Source organism: Physeter macrocephalus, chromosome 8 (genome assembly GCF_002837175.3).
Source record: "Physeter macrocephalus isolate SW-GA chromosome 8, ASM283717v5, whole genome shotgun sequence".
Lineage (NCBI taxonomy): Eukaryota > Metazoa > Chordata > Mammalia > Artiodactyla > Physeteridae > Physeter > Physeter macrocephalus.
This window is the reverse complement of record NC_041221.1, coordinates 131224862-131241457: the sequence shown is the minus strand read 5'-3', so window position 1 is coordinate 131241457 and position 16596 is coordinate 131224862. Positions and strand designations below refer to the sequence as shown.

General features: G+C 41.2%; 1 protein-coding gene and 1 long non-coding RNA gene across 3 annotated transcripts in view; one reads left to right on the top strand and one right to left on the bottom strand.

Moving 5' to 3' along the window:
- The window catches only part of SAR1B (secretion associated Ras related GTPase 1B), a 30287-nt gene extending 20861 nt beyond the window's left edge, over nucleotides 1-9426 (top strand). The window contains exons 4-7 of the mRNA XM_007107063.3: nucleotides 983-1048; nucleotides 2736-2839; nucleotides 3896-4027; nucleotides 5301-9426. Coding sequence (XP_007107125.1) covers nucleotides 983-1048; nucleotides 2736-2839; nucleotides 3896-4027; nucleotides 5301-5417 — 419 coding nt within the window. The 3' untranslated portion in view covers nucleotides 5418-9426. The remainder of the gene's footprint in view (nucleotides 1-982; nucleotides 1049-2735; nucleotides 2840-3895; nucleotides 4028-5300) is intronic.
- LOC114486766 (uncharacterized) overlaps nucleotides 1-14911 on the bottom strand; it is a 35636-nt gene extending 20725 nt beyond the window's left edge. For both annotated transcript variants that reach the window (XR_008618123.1, XR_003681055.2), the window contains exons 1-3: nucleotides 14752-14911; nucleotides 13896-14114; nucleotides 12074-12150 (exon numbers count right to left, since the gene is read on the bottom strand). This is a non-coding gene — a long non-coding RNA (uncharacterized lncRNA). The remainder of the gene's footprint in view (nucleotides 1-12073; nucleotides 12151-13895; nucleotides 14115-14751) is intronic.
- Between the last annotated feature and the right edge of the window lie 1685 nt (nucleotides 14912-16596).

Here is a 16596-nt window from a genome sequence, read left to right as displayed (position 1 = left end):
ATTGTAACATAGATGATGGCAGAAGTAAAAAAGATGATGGAATTAGCAAATAAGGACATTGAAATAGCTGTTATGAATATGCTTAAGGATTTAAGGGAAACATGAACATAATAAGGAGAGAAATGGAAGATATAAGACAGAACCAAATGGAACTTATAGAAAAGAAAAATAAAATATCTGAAATGAAATTTTTTCACTAGATAGGATTAATAGCAATTTTTTTTGTGGGGTGGAGGGTGTCCCACACTGCACGGCATGTGGAATCTTAGTTCCCCGACCAGGGGTTGAACCTGCACCCCCTGCAGTGGAACACAAGTCTTAACCACTGGACCACCAGGGAAGTCCCAAGGATTAATAGCAAATTAGTGCCAATACTGCAGAAGGAAAGACCAGTGAACTTAAGTCAATGCAATAGAAACTAAAAGAAACACAGAGAAAAATTACTGAAAAAAAAAAATCAACAGAGCCTCAGTGACTTGTGGGACAATATTAAGTAGTCTAGCAAACCTATCATTGAAGTCCCAGAAGGGGAAGGAAGGGAGCAGAAAAAGTATTTGAAGAAATAATAGCCAAATTTTTATTATAATTGTGTTTGTCATTAAAGACTGTCACCTGCGAAATATGACAGCCATGAGAGAATACTGTTATTTCACCTTTATCGTTTAAGATGAATTACAGGAAAAATTATTAGGTTGGAGCAGTCACTTGAATTCACAGTAAATAATTGTTAATTTCAGCAGGATAGAGAAGGAAAAATAAGTAAGTGTTGGATTTGTGGTGGGTAGTGAATACTAGAAATGAATATTACCATTTACGTGCATTATATTGACAATATGAAATGGAATATAGTAGTTACAACAGAGAATTGCTTTTTGATTTGACCTTATTTGCAATTAAAGTAAATCAAACTTTAAGTGGCAATATATACCAGGAATGGATTTCTAATTTTTGTGTTGTTAAAATATTTTGTATTATTATTTAGCGTCAGAAGAACTAACCATTGCTGGCATGACATTTACAACTTTTGATCTGGGTGGACATGTTCAAGGTGAGATTCTATTGCTTCATTTTATTTAATAAAAATGTGACCATTATGTTCCAGTGCATGAAATCTCATTCTATTCAAAGAAAGCCAGAGTAGACTTAAAATTTAGTAGTTATTACCCCCTAGATAAATGCTTTCAATGCAAAGGATGATTTTCATGGTACTCCAATTTAAGTCTGAATTGCTTTTGGTGGTAAAGCGTATGAGTAAAATTTAGCCTCCATTCTTTTTTTTTTTTTTGCGGTACGCGGGCCTCTCACTGTTGTGGTCTCTCCCGTTGCGGAGCACAGGCTCCAGACATGCAGGCTCAGCGGCCATGGCTCACGGGCTCAGCCGCTCCACGGCATGTGGGATCTTCACGGACCGGGGCAAGAACCCGCGTCCCCTGCGTCGGCAGGCGGACTCTCAACCACTGCGCCACCAGGGAAGCCCTAGCCTCCATTCTTTCTCTGCTCCAGTCCACCTTTCGCTTACTATCGTAATCATGTTATGAATATGTTATTGCTCTGTATGAAAAACCTTCAGTGGCTAACTCATTACCTATAAAGTAAAGGCCAAACTCATTGACATGGCACTCAGGATCTCTATGATCTGATCGCACTTTAGTTTTTGAGTCTTTATTTCCCACTATACCCTTTCCCATTCTCTTTACTCCAACCAAACCAAACCATCTTGGTGTTCTCCCACCTCTGTGCTTATGCCATCCCCATCTGCACATAGGTAACCCACCTTCAGGGCCCAGTGTAAGTCCTGCTGCCTCCCCTGAGAAGCCACTCCCAGCTGGGAGTGCTCTCAACTCTACTTATGTAGCAATTAGTGCGTTTGTATACATATCTGCAAGTTTGGAACGACTGTCTTATTTCCTGTACTAAACTTTCTGGGACTGAAATCCTAGTTATTTTTTAATATTCCCAAAAGGACTTAGCAGTATCCACCACATGGTAATTCATAAATAATGAATATTACAAAGCCTGTGGCTAGTGAAAGCACATTTGAGACATATATCCATTGTTTAAAATATACATAAACTAATTCCTGGAATATAATGATTAGATTTAGAACCTAATGGAGTTTGAGACTTCATTTCTATATTATTTTAAGGTATATTATAAAACTGAAGTCAGAAAAAAAAGTTACCTTCCCCTAGGGTACCCCCAAAACTGTTTTCCCCTCTAAAAGAGAATGTCATGGCAAAAATTACCCTAATGGTTTCATAAACTTTAATTTCTGTTATGAGTAGAACAGTTTGCTTTATTATTTTAACTTAACAGGTCTGTACCTGATACTAATTTCCTTCTGTCACTGACTCCAGATTTATCACTGGCAAAAAACTGATCAACTAGGAATGTCAAAAAAATGAATACTGCATATAAGAAATAGTAGTGGTCCCTCCAATGAACTTAATGTGCATCCTTGTCCATTAGTAGCAAATATTAATTCTTCTTCTAACATAGGAAAATTGGGGCAAAGTGAAGTATTTGACTTGCCCACAATCAAGGAAAACCTGTTATTTCTTCTTTGGTCACCTGGAAAGATTTTGGCAATATTGGGTGAAAGATTAACTTGAGTATATAGTGAAGTAGCAGCAGCTAAGGGATAATTACACATGATATCTTGTTGGACTCTTCCCTCAAACTATCTGCTAGGTTTGACCAGCAAATAAAATCTAACTCCTGATTGTTTTTATTAGCTCGAAGAGTGTGGAAAAACTACCTTCCTGCTATCAATGGCATTGTATTTCTGGTGGATTGTGCAGACCATGAAAGGCTGTTAGAATCAAAAGAAGAACTTGATGTAAGTTAAATAATTAAAACTAAACATAGTTGAATCACTCTGGTAAGCCTGCGGAAATAGGTTGGATATGTAGGTATCAGAGTGTGGCTTTTTTGCAGCCTCTGATGTAACTCCTGACAATTTGTGGAGTTCTGAGATTATTCTACTTAGAATGTAGAGGAAGTAGCTTGGAATAATTGTAGCTATTGAGGAGGTACTAATGCAGACTTCCTTCCTGAAGGCTTGGGCTCACTCTGTGCAGAGTGTGCCCTTGTATTACATTTCATGTCTGCTACATTCTTGTAGTGGCTTGGTCTTAAGCCCCTGGTCCTCCTAGGATGCTGGTTTCTTCAGGAGTTAGCCAGAACCTGGAAATGGCATAACATGCTATCTTTGTCACCGCTCCCAGGAGTGATCAGGACCATGTGTAGCCACCTCCTCTCCCATCTCCCAGGTCACATGCTTCATAAAGGGGCTTAGAAGCAGTAGGCAAGGTCAGTGCTAGATCTGGGTCCACAGAGAAAGCAGGTCCATGATTTGATGGAAGGTTGACCTGACCATGCCTCTGCCTAGAGCAAGCAAACAAGTACTTATTCATGTGGAAAAGTCCAGATAGGTTCTCTGGTCTTGGAACAGGGTCAGGGAATTCCTGAGTTCCTACTTTGTGCCTGGCACTGTGCATATTACCTCATTTAATTCTCATATTAACTCCATAAGGTAGGTGTTACTATTGCAAATTCTCTTTGAACCTCAATGAGCCTTATTTGTGTAAGATCTCAGAACTCCAAAGCAGCAGAACTAGAAATGAAACCAGGTCTGCATGCTTCAAAGTGTTGGGTCTATTCACAGAGTGAGCATTTACAGAAGGAGACTTAGGGAGGCAGAAGAATTGAACTTTGGGTTTGTTGAGCTCACTTTAAAATGTAGGGAGAGTTTGCCAAAGAAAGTTAGCCAAACTGACGGGTATGATAGAGAATGAGTCCTTGATGCCCATTTGGTAGCTTGTCACAATGAACCCTTTAGATGGTTTCATATCAACATCTTGTCGTTCATTTTGTTTTGTTTTGTTTTTTTCAGTCACTAATGACAGATGAAACTGTTGCTAATGTGCCTATACTGATTCTTGGAAATAAGATTGACAGACCTGAAGCCATCAGTGAAGAGAGGTTGCGAGAGATGTTTGGTTTATATGGTCAGACAACAGGAAAGGTAAAAAAGAAAAATTTTTGACAAGTGTGACTATTTCATTCAGTAGTACAAATATCTTTTTATTTTATTTATTTTTAATCTTCTGAAATACTTTGTTCCCACACTACCCCTAACAGTACTCATGCTTATCGGTTTAATTGGTACAATCTGGCTTCTTTTTTTTTTTAATTGGGGTATAGTTGACATACAACATTATACTAGTTTCAGGTGTATAACCAGATGTCTTTAAATTATTATTGTCCTACCTCATAAGCCCATTTTCATTTTTTTTCTTAAAAACTGTCATTTATACATTTGGGTCTTTTTTTAATGTCCTCATTTATTTTCTTTCTACCACTGAATGAAATGAAACCTTTTCTTGGTGGTATCAAAAATGTCAAAGCCTATGCTTATGAGAAACTAAATGAAAGCTTTCTAAGTTTTATTTGTCATAATTTTTCAGAATTAGCCACTAAATAATATACTTGAATGTTTAAGCATACCAGTAGTGTATTTAGGCCCTCAGTTCAGTGTTTAAGCCCTGAGTTTACCACAGATAAAAATAAAATATAAACTTGACCATAGCAGTGTTGGGGTTTTCTGAACATATACTTTATAATAAGCTTTAAGACACATTATTTTTGCATTCATTTTTACTGGTATTTGTTTTGGGGAAGGACCTTAGTATTGAAAAATCCCTGAGTAGAGACATATTGCAGCCTATGGAAGGAGACTCTTATGTTAGATATGGTAGACTTTGCTCTATTTTCTGTTTCTTCTTTTTAATAACTCAACTCCACATTAATTTTTTTTTTTTTTTTTTTTTTTTGCCATGCTGCGTTGCGTGTGGGATCCTAGTTCCCCAACCATGGGTCGAACTGGCGCCCCCCACATTGGGAGCTCAGAGTCTTACCCACTGGACCACCAGGGAAGTCCCTGCTCCACATTAATTTTAAGAAATGCCTTGTTTAGTCATAAACCTACTCAGAGAATGTTTTTAGTATAAGTGAAGCCAGTTGTCCCAGGTAACTTGAATTTTTTCTAAGTCACAGATTATTTTCATTCTTGTGTGCCTCACAAGCTCACCTCTGTCCCACTGAGCAGACATCCTGTCCTCCAGTAGAGTGAGAGGAGATGTCCTGTGTGTTTAGGGGAGGGTACTTGGATGCCAAACAGCTGTGGCTTTATCACAGTCACCCTTTGTTCTAAGATGTACGAGCTGCAGTTCTCCTGAGGAGTGGAGCTTTTATTTCATTAAGGGGTCATTCAGCATAATGTCTATCTTCTCTTCTAGGGCAGTGTATCTCTGAAAGAACTGAATGCCCGGCCCTTAGAAGTTTTTATGTGTAGTGTGCTCAAAAGACAAGGCTATGGAGAAGGCTTCCGCTGGATGGCTCAGTACATTGATTAACACCAGCCCGCATCGGTTCAAGGTCTCACCATTCAGGCCTACTCAGAGATTTGATCACTCAACATGCATAACTTGAATTCAATAGACTTTTGTTGGTTAGAAAACAGATGTTTTTTAGATTATTAATATTTTATCAACCTAATTTGAGTGAGAATTGAAGACTGATTCAAGTAAGCTGAATATCACAGTGTAGCTTTCTAATTCCATAAAAATAATTAGATTTTACAGTTTATAATCTGACATTACCCCCAGCACCATTTTTAAAGAGCAACTTTCCAGACTACCTTTGAAGCACTTTTTAACAATATGAAACTACAAATGTAAACGATATTTAAAAGTTCATCATGTTAAACTTTTTATGTACTTTTTTGGAACTAGTTTTTAAATTTTAGATTATGTGTCCAACTATCTTAAGTGAACAGTTAATAATTAGCTTATTGATGATTGCATGATGCCTTACAGTTTTCATTATTTTTTCTTATGCAAACGTCATGCAATAAAGCAAACCCTAATGTTTGGCATCCTTATTGGGCAAATGTTTCATTTTAATGTGTCTTATCTGGCTAGTATGCTCTGAAATTTTGTATGTTTACTATTAGCTATATGAGGGGGTTACTGGGAAAGGAGACTGCTTCAGAATATTTAGAATAATGCTTAAGTTCCTAGAGGCTTTTGCATTTTCCAGGAGACAAGTTGTGTTTGGTTGTACCTTATACCACATTTATCTCTGAATCATGTGTATTTTTATCTGTAACACTACCATTACCAATGCTGATGGGGTCCATGTCCTAGTCCCTGTGGGATCGGCCTTCTGCAGAAAAGCACATCTTCTGGTACAACCCAAGGTTAATTTTTGGTTTGATAGGCCCATTCCAGTTGTCTGATTCTGAAGTGCTCTGTCTTACTGGTTTGGTATTCTGTGCCTCTTCACCAAAAGTAGTGACAGGCACCAGTCTCCACACATTTAGAGGTACTCTCCAGTCTCTTTATACTTAATGGTACTCTCCAGGGCAAACGACAAGTAGGGTCTTGTGCACAGTTTCATCATGGAGGCGTGCATCTGAGGAAAAAGAGCCTATTCTCCTTCATTTGTCACTGAGATGTTTGGGGATTTTGCTCCTGTCCTACAGCTCTTTTGCATTTTTGGCATATTTTATTTCTTGGTGGAAAGAAAATGAATCCATGTATTTAATTTTCTTTTTTTTAATTCTCAGCTAGCTCTCACTTTATAGCACAAAAGGCTTTTGTTTTTTGATACAATTCTTGCCATGTGATAGTGTCTGCAAGCCTCATTGATAGGCTTTCTAATAAGATTTTAGTTAGCTTTTTAAAGCATTTTAATTTCCTAAGAAATTGAGTTCTTTTTTTCCATATGTCGGAGATTCCCATAATTAGCTGAAAGACAAGTGCCAAATATTTATTTTTAAAGGCTGTCAAGCTTAAGGTTTCCTCTCTTCGTCATAAACCAAGGTTTTATAGTATATTTAACCAATTCCATTGAGACTAGATTGCTCTAATTCCATCAAGAGTAATTTTAATATCAGAATTAGTGTTTTCTCTAGCTATTGTCCAAATCAGAGTTACTGTAGTCCTTTCTGTCATCAATAATGTAATATATGAAGCAAATAAGGATTGAAGGATATGCCTGGAAGGAATTACCAGTTAGCTAAACCAACAAGGTCATTTCACCATGACATTAGGTTTTAGGAATTCACCTATTCTATTTCACTTTCAGCTTCCTTCTAAACGAAAATAAAAAGCTTTCTCCCTGCCTAGAAACATCAGTAGCACCATGGGAAAAGTAGCAAATGACATTTCAGCCTCTTGGTTTATTCTGCCAGATATGTTTATAAAGTACTCATTTTTAACATCTTGACTAGACAGAACTAAGCCTTATTAAAAGTAATTGCCTCTTGTTGATGGTATCTTTCCAATATTTACAGGGACATGCCTTTCTTCAAGTATTTCCTAGTATCTATTGTGATAATTGAGAAGTTAATTATTTGTGTTATAAATTGGTATAAAGGAAAAAGCTTACTGGTTTCTCTAGAGGGGATTTGCTTTCTGGTACAAAATATATTGTTCCAGAACTCTCATTCTAGGTCTGTCACTGGGATCAAAGGAACAAAGTCACTTTGTGGACCACACTAAACTGTGGATATTTTCCCAATGATGTAAGAGTCTTATGGCCTGAACCTCTGGAAATGAAGCTGCACTTTCCTGCCAGCTCCAGGGAGACGGGCCTCAGAATTCCCCAGCCATTGGGCTTACCATCTAGTTCTGAGAGCTCCTCAGAGCATACACACTGAGTCACTGCTTCCTTCAGGAGAAGCAAGTTAAGAGAATGCCAAGAAGCAGTAAAAGCACATGGGGAAAACATATACTCTGTATATGCCTGTGCAAGTGTGTACATTTGCGGAGTAGTTTTTGGGTAAATGGTAGTATTGGGGACATAGGTTAATTTTGTTCCTCCCACTGTAAAGTGTGAAAATGTAATTAACACTATTGTATACAAGTTAAGATTGGATTCCATATAAATCAGGAAGTGTTCAAAAGATGTTTTAAAATCTTAAGTCCAAAACTAAAAATAGAGGGTCTCAGCTGGCTTTTGTATTTTTAAAGAAGAGCTTCTCAACCTCACACCTGTTTCAATGACTGCTGTTAATTATACTTTTGTGTAACTGTTTAAATTGATGGATTCCAGTTTATCTTGGTGAATTTTCAGATTGAAGATTATAGCATTTTTAAAAATTGGGGCACAGATATTTCCTAAAGCATATGAAAAAATATTCTTCACCATTGGCTTAGTTGACCCAGTATCTTTGAGTGCCAAAGAAGTATGAATTCAGATATTGCCTGCAAGATCTAAATTTTAGTTTTGTGTGCCTGTGTACATATACAAATTTACTGTGGTTTACAACGTATACACAGAACATTTCTTTTCTTTAGTTTTCAACTGGCTCACACTTCTGTGTAGCGCTTTCCAGCACATAAGCTACTTGTAAATCATTAAAATAGAGTAATATTTGATAATAGTGTTTCTTTTTTATTTTTTTTGTTTTTGTTTTTTTTTTTTTTGTGTGTGTGTGTGTGTGTGTGTGTGTGTGTGTGTTACGCGAGCCTCTCACTGTTGTGGCCTCTCCTGTTGCGGAGCACCGGCTCCGGATGCACAGGCTCGGTGGCCATGGCTCACAGGCCCAGCCGCTCTGCGGCATGTGGGATCTTCCCGGACTGGGGCACAAACCCGTGTTCCCTGCATCGTCAGGTGGATTCTCAACCACTGCGTCACCAGGGAAGCCCGATAATAGTGTTTCTTGCCTTCTGCAAAATGATTTAATTAACCCAGCATTTTCACAAGTTCCATCATTAAAAACAGAATACCTCTAGTTGACATGATTTGAGAGTTTCAGGAGACAGGTTTACATTTTCTGAAACTGTACTTGGTATGTGACTCAACGTAGCATTTCAGTCTTAGTCACTTACAGGACTGAAGTTTGCAAGACTTCTATTGCCAAATAAATTTTGACCAGAGTACATTGAAAATAATATAAAAGGAAGTCTCTCAGAAAATCTTGTGTTGATTTTATTTAGAGTATATGGTTTGGATTTTTTTTTTCTCTGGCCGTGCCATGCAGCATGTGGGATATTAGTCCCCCGACCAGGGATCGCTGTGTCCCCTGCATTGGAATCGTGGAGACTGCCAGGGAAGTCCCTGTTTGGATCATTTTAAACATATGTAAAAGTTGGTGAAGCTTCAAAAAGTCTCCAAGAGAGCATGAAGAAAATAGAGATTAGCAAATATAAACTTCTGGATGCAAAATTAATAGGGAATTAAAGGTTTTCTATAAACATTAAAATTTTTTTTGTAATAAATAGTTAAGAGTTCAGAAAACAGTATATCTTCAATTAAGGACTAAATTCTCAAAGCTCCATATTTATGTTTCTGGTCATTTCCATCATTATCCTTTTGAAATGCAAATTAGTGCTTTTTTTTAAAAAAAAAGAAAAAGAGGAAAAAGGAAAGAAAGAGAACAAGCTCTTAAAAATATAGGACTGTGCCTCTGTGTAAAGTGATTAGAATTTTGTTAAAACCATGTTTCTACTCTTGAACGCTGGAACCATTACCCCTCACATACCCCAGCCCACACCTGGATAAAAAAGATCCCTGAGTATAAAGGGAATCTACAGAGTCTGTTGAAGATGCAATTTTGAACTAACTAATTTTTGTCCTCATAATTTGGAACATTAAGTAGCTAATATATTTAATACCTGATTGTTCCGGGCTTTGACCACGCTGTTAAACAGAATCCAAAGTAATCACAGTAAAGTAAGCAAATTTATCCAAAGTAAACTTTGTTTCAGGAGTGCCCCTACCCCAGATAGATTTTAGGACAGAAATGGGAAAGGCTTTTGAGTGATTTCATGCAGAACTATTTTCTGTGGAAAAGCCACACTGGAGTGGATGCATTCTTCTTCAGCATGTATTTTAAATGAAGCGGGGGAATTAGATTTAATTTTAGTTTTAAATATTTGAGGGTAAAGGGAGGTGACAGTTCTACAGTTTTTGACATACAAGTTGTCCTTGAAATTGTTTTCATTATCAAGTATGAAGAGTCACATCAGAATGGCCAACTTCACATGGGTTTCTGGATTCCCTGGTGCTGCCCCTAACCTGAACTCATAATCAGTTGCCATAATGAGGCAAGAGCACTCAGGGTGAATGTAGTCACATAACTTTAAAAGTGATCAAAGTGTTTTCCGTGGTGAGGCCTTCAGTATTTGACTGAATGCAGAGTATGTTGAAGTGGTAAGTCGGTGATAAGTTTTTCATCACTAACCTTGTTTGCACTTTTGTACACCACTGCTTGCACTAGCATCTTAGTGTGAATTTTAACAACTGTTTTACAGTGTATACAGATTGTTAAGCATTAATTTATATAAAGATGTTTGTTTACCTTTATATATTTTACAAAGAACAGCTATAATAGTTGGTTAAATGTCCTTGAATTGTGTTTGTGTGTTATTTTGATTACGTTCTGTTGTCTTTTCACCCCCTATGAATTTGAGTGTCAGGAATAGAAAAATAAAATGATTACCTGGTCTTTGAAACACTCTGGTGTCAAGTCCCATTTTTACCATCCAATTGTAATTTTCATCGTGCTTATTAGAAATTTCTTGGACTTCGAAATTCTTATGATTATAGAACATACCCTTTGTGCAAGGATTCCAAGGAACCTTTGCTTAAATTACGTACCGAGGCCTAATTTGCCTTGTAAGACTGAAAACAATTCATGGGCACATTGTAGTAGGACTTACACAATGCCAAGTCAGTTGAAATGTGAAAAATAAGGCAGCTGGTTGGTTGGTTTTATCTACATCAAGGTTCTCTAGCTTTAGTATGCATCAGAATCTCCTGTGTGTGTGGTAGCCGGGGGGTTGGGGGGGTGGGGCGGGAGCTGGCTTTAAAACACACACACACAAAAAAAAAATCCCACCAAAAATTGTGATTCAGTAAATCCGGGGTGGGGTGGAGGGCAGAAATCCGAATCTTCAACAGGGTTCTCAGGTTCTTCTGGTGCCAAAGTGTGTGGATTTGCATTTAGGAAAAACAGTAATATAACACTAAATACTAGTAACACTAAATGGTCATTGGCCAATCAGTGAAGAAAAAAATTTATCTTTTTTTCTTTTTCCCCTGAGAATTCATTTATTAGTAAATCCTATGTCGATGTAACCTGTAGTCGGTGGTTCTCAACCTTGGCTGCAATTCAGAATCACCCAAAGCCCAGGCTGCCCTCAGGAAGCAGACTTTTTTCAACTCCTCAGGTGATTCGAATGAAAAATTTTATCATTTTGTTAAGGGTTATCAAGCTACTTTTGAGACTTAAATCCAAATATAAAACCTTTCTACAGCCATCCCTTTAACCTTCCCACTAACAGTGTGCAGGACATCAAGCTTTGTGCTAACTCTTAACATAAACAATCATGATTCTATTACAGTTGGGTCCATCAAATAGAGATTTAGTATGGACTCAAGTTATTTGTTGAACTGAAACTAATAGGTAGGTAGTGAATGCACTGAAGGGATAAATGCTAAGAAAATAAAGTCCAGTTTATTTAGCTCATTTTCTTGAATTTAGCTATATAATATCCCACTAGACTATCTGATATTTGTACTAAAGCTACACGTAATGCAATGTCATAGCCCCCAAAAGAGTGTGAAAAGCACCTTTTTGGGAATAGAGGAACTAGGAAACTGTAAAAGAAGCCCTTTGGGTGGTGGCCACCATCCTCACCTAATTGAAAGGTGAGAACAGCAGCTTAGAAACCTGATGATTAACAAAGGTCCTAAAACGGGCCCTGTTTCTGCTGCTCCCTTATAAAGGGTTCAACTGGGGATTCAGTTAATTGACAAAGGTCAGAGCCTGTGTTTACAAAGCCTCTTAATTTATTTAAAATCAGACACCAAGACAGTAATTTTCTGGCTATTGTTTAGTAAACAAAGGAAGCCTTGCTTTGGAATGTGGATTTTGACTGGGGGCATTATGGTGAACCATCTAACATGTTTATTAAAGTCACTAGGACTTCGGTGATGGCACTATGCCACTACAAACAAGCTGGTAATGTTGCAAAAAGAAACTGAAGAGCTTTCTTACCTGATTGTATTGAAAGGGCCTGGGTTAATGGGTAACAGTCCTCCAGTCAAAATCTTCACAGGTGTCATGTTTCATGTCTGGTAAAAGTAAACAAAGGGAAGAAATAATTGGAGGTGAGGTACACACAGGTGGACAGAGAAACACTTGGGGGTCAAAACTGGAGATTTTTGTTTACTACTTTCTTGAGCTAAAAGGAACTGAATGTGAACCTCATCAGTGGAATTGTAGTCTCATTTCATCTGGGATTAGCAAAATCTCAGAAACTAGAGATTATAAACATTACCAAGTTATAGCACCATTTTTAAGGTTTTCTCCTAGTCCTTGGTTGAGCTCTCTAGATCCACCTCTTGGTTGGGAAGCCACACCAGATTGATTGCAGTCTGGAGAAAAGCACGTTGACTTTCCTCCTTTTTGGGACTTCACTTTCGAGACCTGAATGGCCAAGAGCCCCTCTTTGGGTGAGGCGCAGAACAGGAGAGTTCCAGCCCTGTTCTGGGCCCCAGAGCTTATTTACAGCTAGGGGCTCTATTGCCTGGGGACACAGCTCTGACAGCTCCTGAAGGAAACCACGCAACGCTGCTTTCTTTCCCGACTGCAGCAGATGGCAGTGGCACAAAGATATTTAGAGAACAGTCTGAGTCTTTCTCCACCTCAGCTTCTATTTGGGGCCAGGTTCAGAATCCACAGGCCTCTGGCAGTCAGGTGGCAGGGGGACCCCTCTTGGATTCTCGGGGGCCTCAATCTGCCTTCCGTCTTTGGAGAAGCAGTGCCTGACCCTTCTGCTTACCTGGTAGGTGGGCAGCCTTTGCCCACCACTCCACGTGCAGGGCTGGGCTGGGCAAAGTAGGAGGCGGGGTCCCTACTCACCAGTTTCTCTCTTTTTTTCTCTCTCTCATGTACAAAACCTTACGCGTGGAAAACCGTTATCACCAGGGACTTTGCAAGTATTGTGCTGGTATTGGATTCAGGTTGGGACATTTGGCCTTACTTTCTGTCTGCCCTTCCACCAGTCAGCAGGAATTTCCTCAACACCTGCCTGCTGGGGACTGGCATGGGATGATGAAAAACGGGCAGAGATCTGCCCAAGGCACCATGGAAGGCAAAAGGGAAAGGCCCCCAAACACCATCGAGGTTTCTAGAAAAGGGGCACCAGAGCTGAATCTTGAAGGTGTATAAACTGGTTAGTGGAGAAGGGGTGAGAGAGGATAGTGCGAGCAGACAGAGCAGCGATGACAGAGGCATGGCAGAAAAGGGCACGCTGTGGTTTGGGGCCGTTAGAGTCCAGAGCCTGAAGAGGTGCTGTGTGGAGAGCATCTTAGACGGAAATGTCAGTGGAGGGAAAGACGAGAACATGAGGCCTGAACCGAGAAGGAGGCAGAAGAGCGGGGCTGATCTTTCCCATCTTTCAACCTGCTTCTCACCTGTCATGATAAGTAGGCTACTTCTAACACCGATTCCAAAACCAACATTTTATGACGTATGACCATGTTTTCCAACCCAAGGCAGGAGCCGGGGATCCACCAGGAGAGCTTGCTCATGGGGCCATCAGATCAGGCTACACTATTTGAAGCTGAGAACATCTGGACAGACATGTATCCCCAAAATGCCACACTGAGCATGTGCACCGGAATGTGTGGCACTGACAACGGGGAAGACACATGTTTGAGGTCAAAATAAAACACAAGCTGGAGCTGTTGACACAGCTACACAACCTACAAGACATCGGGCTGAGGGAGTGGGGCTCCCTGAGGGTACTGCTAGGAGTGGGGAGCTGAGACCACACCTGTCCCTCTCTGACCCCCCCTCTCCATGCACCTCTTACCTGGGACTGGCTTTGCCTGCACAGTGTGGGGATCTAGTGGTTCCATCCATCGAGCAGGAGAAGCGTAATAGAAGTAGATGAGGGGAGTACCCTGCCTTCTAAGCCCCTAGAAAAGTCCTGAACTTGAAAAGTCAGGTGGGCAGGGTGTCCTAACTCATCACACAGCCCAGCAAACACTGGACTGGACTTGACCTCTGTGGCTCCCCGGCTCAGAACTGCCTGTGAATAGAAACATCGTTTCAGAGTGACAATTACAGTTGAATTTAAGGAAGACGTTTTTTAATTTAATACAGATGGCTTAGCAGTGGGTTGCTTATAAAGTGACAGGCTCTCTCTCTGTCACTAGAATTCAGAGGCTGTCCTAGAGAAGGTGGTGGACAAGACGTGCTTTCACGCCCCCCACCCCCCTAAACACTGAGGTCCTATCACCCAGATGCGGCTCCTCAGATGAGGGCCGAGTAGGACCCAGGACTGACGGTGCAGGTTGGTACTGGTCCCATACACTTTCTTGTCCAGAGGGTTGTGCTCCTGGAGGGCAGAGGGGTCCCTAAGATTTAAGCATCCCCTCTGGTTCCTGACGTCCCTACAGGACACACTGCTCCCTTTGCCGTGAAGCCATTTAGGAGTCTTACGTTGGACGAGGCAGCTATCAGGCCAGTCCATGGCAGCTCCTTCCCAAGCCTCCTAGGCTTCCTTCTGTAAGCTGATGAGCATGAATATTACAGCTGGCGTGTGGGAAACAAAGTTTTGTATACCAAGCACCTGTCGCCAGAACCAGGCAATCACCCAGAGTCCCAAGATAGCAGTTCAGAATATCCACAGGTGATCGTTTATTTTGCTGAGTCACTTTTCTTACTTGGCTTCTCCTGCAAACCCTGGTGCTCTTCTGAGCTTCGTGTTGCTCCCAACATTCAGTCCCTAGCAATGGAACGTTCCTTCTTTGCAAAAGGGGGTGAGGGTGCGGGACAGGAGGAATTCGGCTACCTCGGGCCTCCTGGGTTACAAGGTTTCAGGATGGCCACCGAGGAACCGGGAATGCTGGGAAGGTGGGTGTTTCTCAGGCATAGGCAGCTGACTTGCACAGGCATCACGTGAGTGGCTTCCTTGATGAACACCAGGTGCTTACAATCCGCCCTGAGCCGGCCCCTCCGGGGCCGCACGTGGCCAGTCCCTGCCCTGCCCTGCCCCCAGACCACAGGTGTCCTGGTTGGGGTAGGAAGGCCCTTGAGAACTTGTAAACAGCAGGACTTCACCTCTAGGATTCTGGGAGTCAGTAAACAAATCCCTCGGGCCTCCTGGCCTCTGGTCAGTCTGCCAGCGTTAGAGCGCCCTCTGCCTAAACCGCTGTTCCCCCTCCCCTCACCCAGTCAGTGGTTCCTCATTCTGTTCCCTTCACATCCATGCCCACTTTGTGACTCTCAGCCACCCTGCATGGTGGGCCCAGTAGGAACTCTCATCCTCATTTGACAGATGAGGAAACTGAGGCCCAGAAAGGGCCAAAACACAGTGCCTAATTCTCCATTACCACAAGGCCCACAAGAATCCATTTCTAGTCACTTTCTCCTTTGTGGTGTGTTCATGGATGAATTCTCTGGACCCGAACGGCCACAGTTAGCTAATGTTAACTGAGGATGGAGGGAGAGAATAAGGGGGATTTGCCCACTGAACCCAAACCCCTAGACCTGGACAAGCCCACCCTACAATTGCTGTCACCCAAATCACAGAGCGCCCCCAGCCCTGCCAGCGAGGCCTCGGCCCCATTCCCAAGCCTGGAGGACGGACACCTCATCTTCCTTCCAGTGCCTGCAGGCCCTGCTCAGTGCTTAACCCTGTCACTGTCCCAACTGGACCTCATGATCACACCCATGGCTAATGCTATGCTCCTACTGACCCCTCACCTGGTGACAGATGAATCAGCGGCCATGATGGCATTCTGATTGTGTGAAAGCCTGCAGCGTCTTCCTGCTCTTGCTCTGTCCAAGTTCAGTCTGGAGGCTCACGTGGCCCCCTCTGCCAGCCAGCCCCACCTCACCCAGCTGGTCTTAAGGTAAAATGAAGGGCCCCAGCAGACTCTCACCTGATCCTCACTGACCACATCCTCTGACCATGGACCCTCCCCGCCAGGACCTAGAGAAAGCAGTATCCCCAACCTCTTCTCCCATTTTACAGATGGGAAAACTGAGGTACATCAAGTCAACGGCAGAGAGAAGACTAGAACCCTGGTTTCCTCAGCCTGGGTCAGACATATTTTCCTACAGTGCTGTGCAAAAAAACTGTGAGGGTTGGGTTAAAATAAAAAGGAGACTTGAGTTTGAGTTGGGGGGCCCAGGGGAGTCATGGGTGCTCTAGGAAAGGCAGAGAGGCCCAATGTGAACTCTTTTTTAATTTTTAAAATTAAAATTTTTTTTAATTAACAAAATTTGTTTGGCCTCACCGCACAGCTTGCGAGAGCATAGTTCCCCAACCCGGGATCGTAGCCGGGCCCCCAGCAGTGAGAACACAAAGACCTAACCACTGGACCGCCAGGGAATCCCCTCTTTTTTCTTTTTAATGTTTTAGAATGGCTTCTTTTTCCTTAACATTGTGTTTGTTGTTGCAGCAAAGCAGTCATACATTATTAAATGTAGCAGGGTTACTTTTTTTTTTTCCAATATAGTATTCTTTTATTTAAAAAATTGTGGCAAGAAAAAACCACATATCA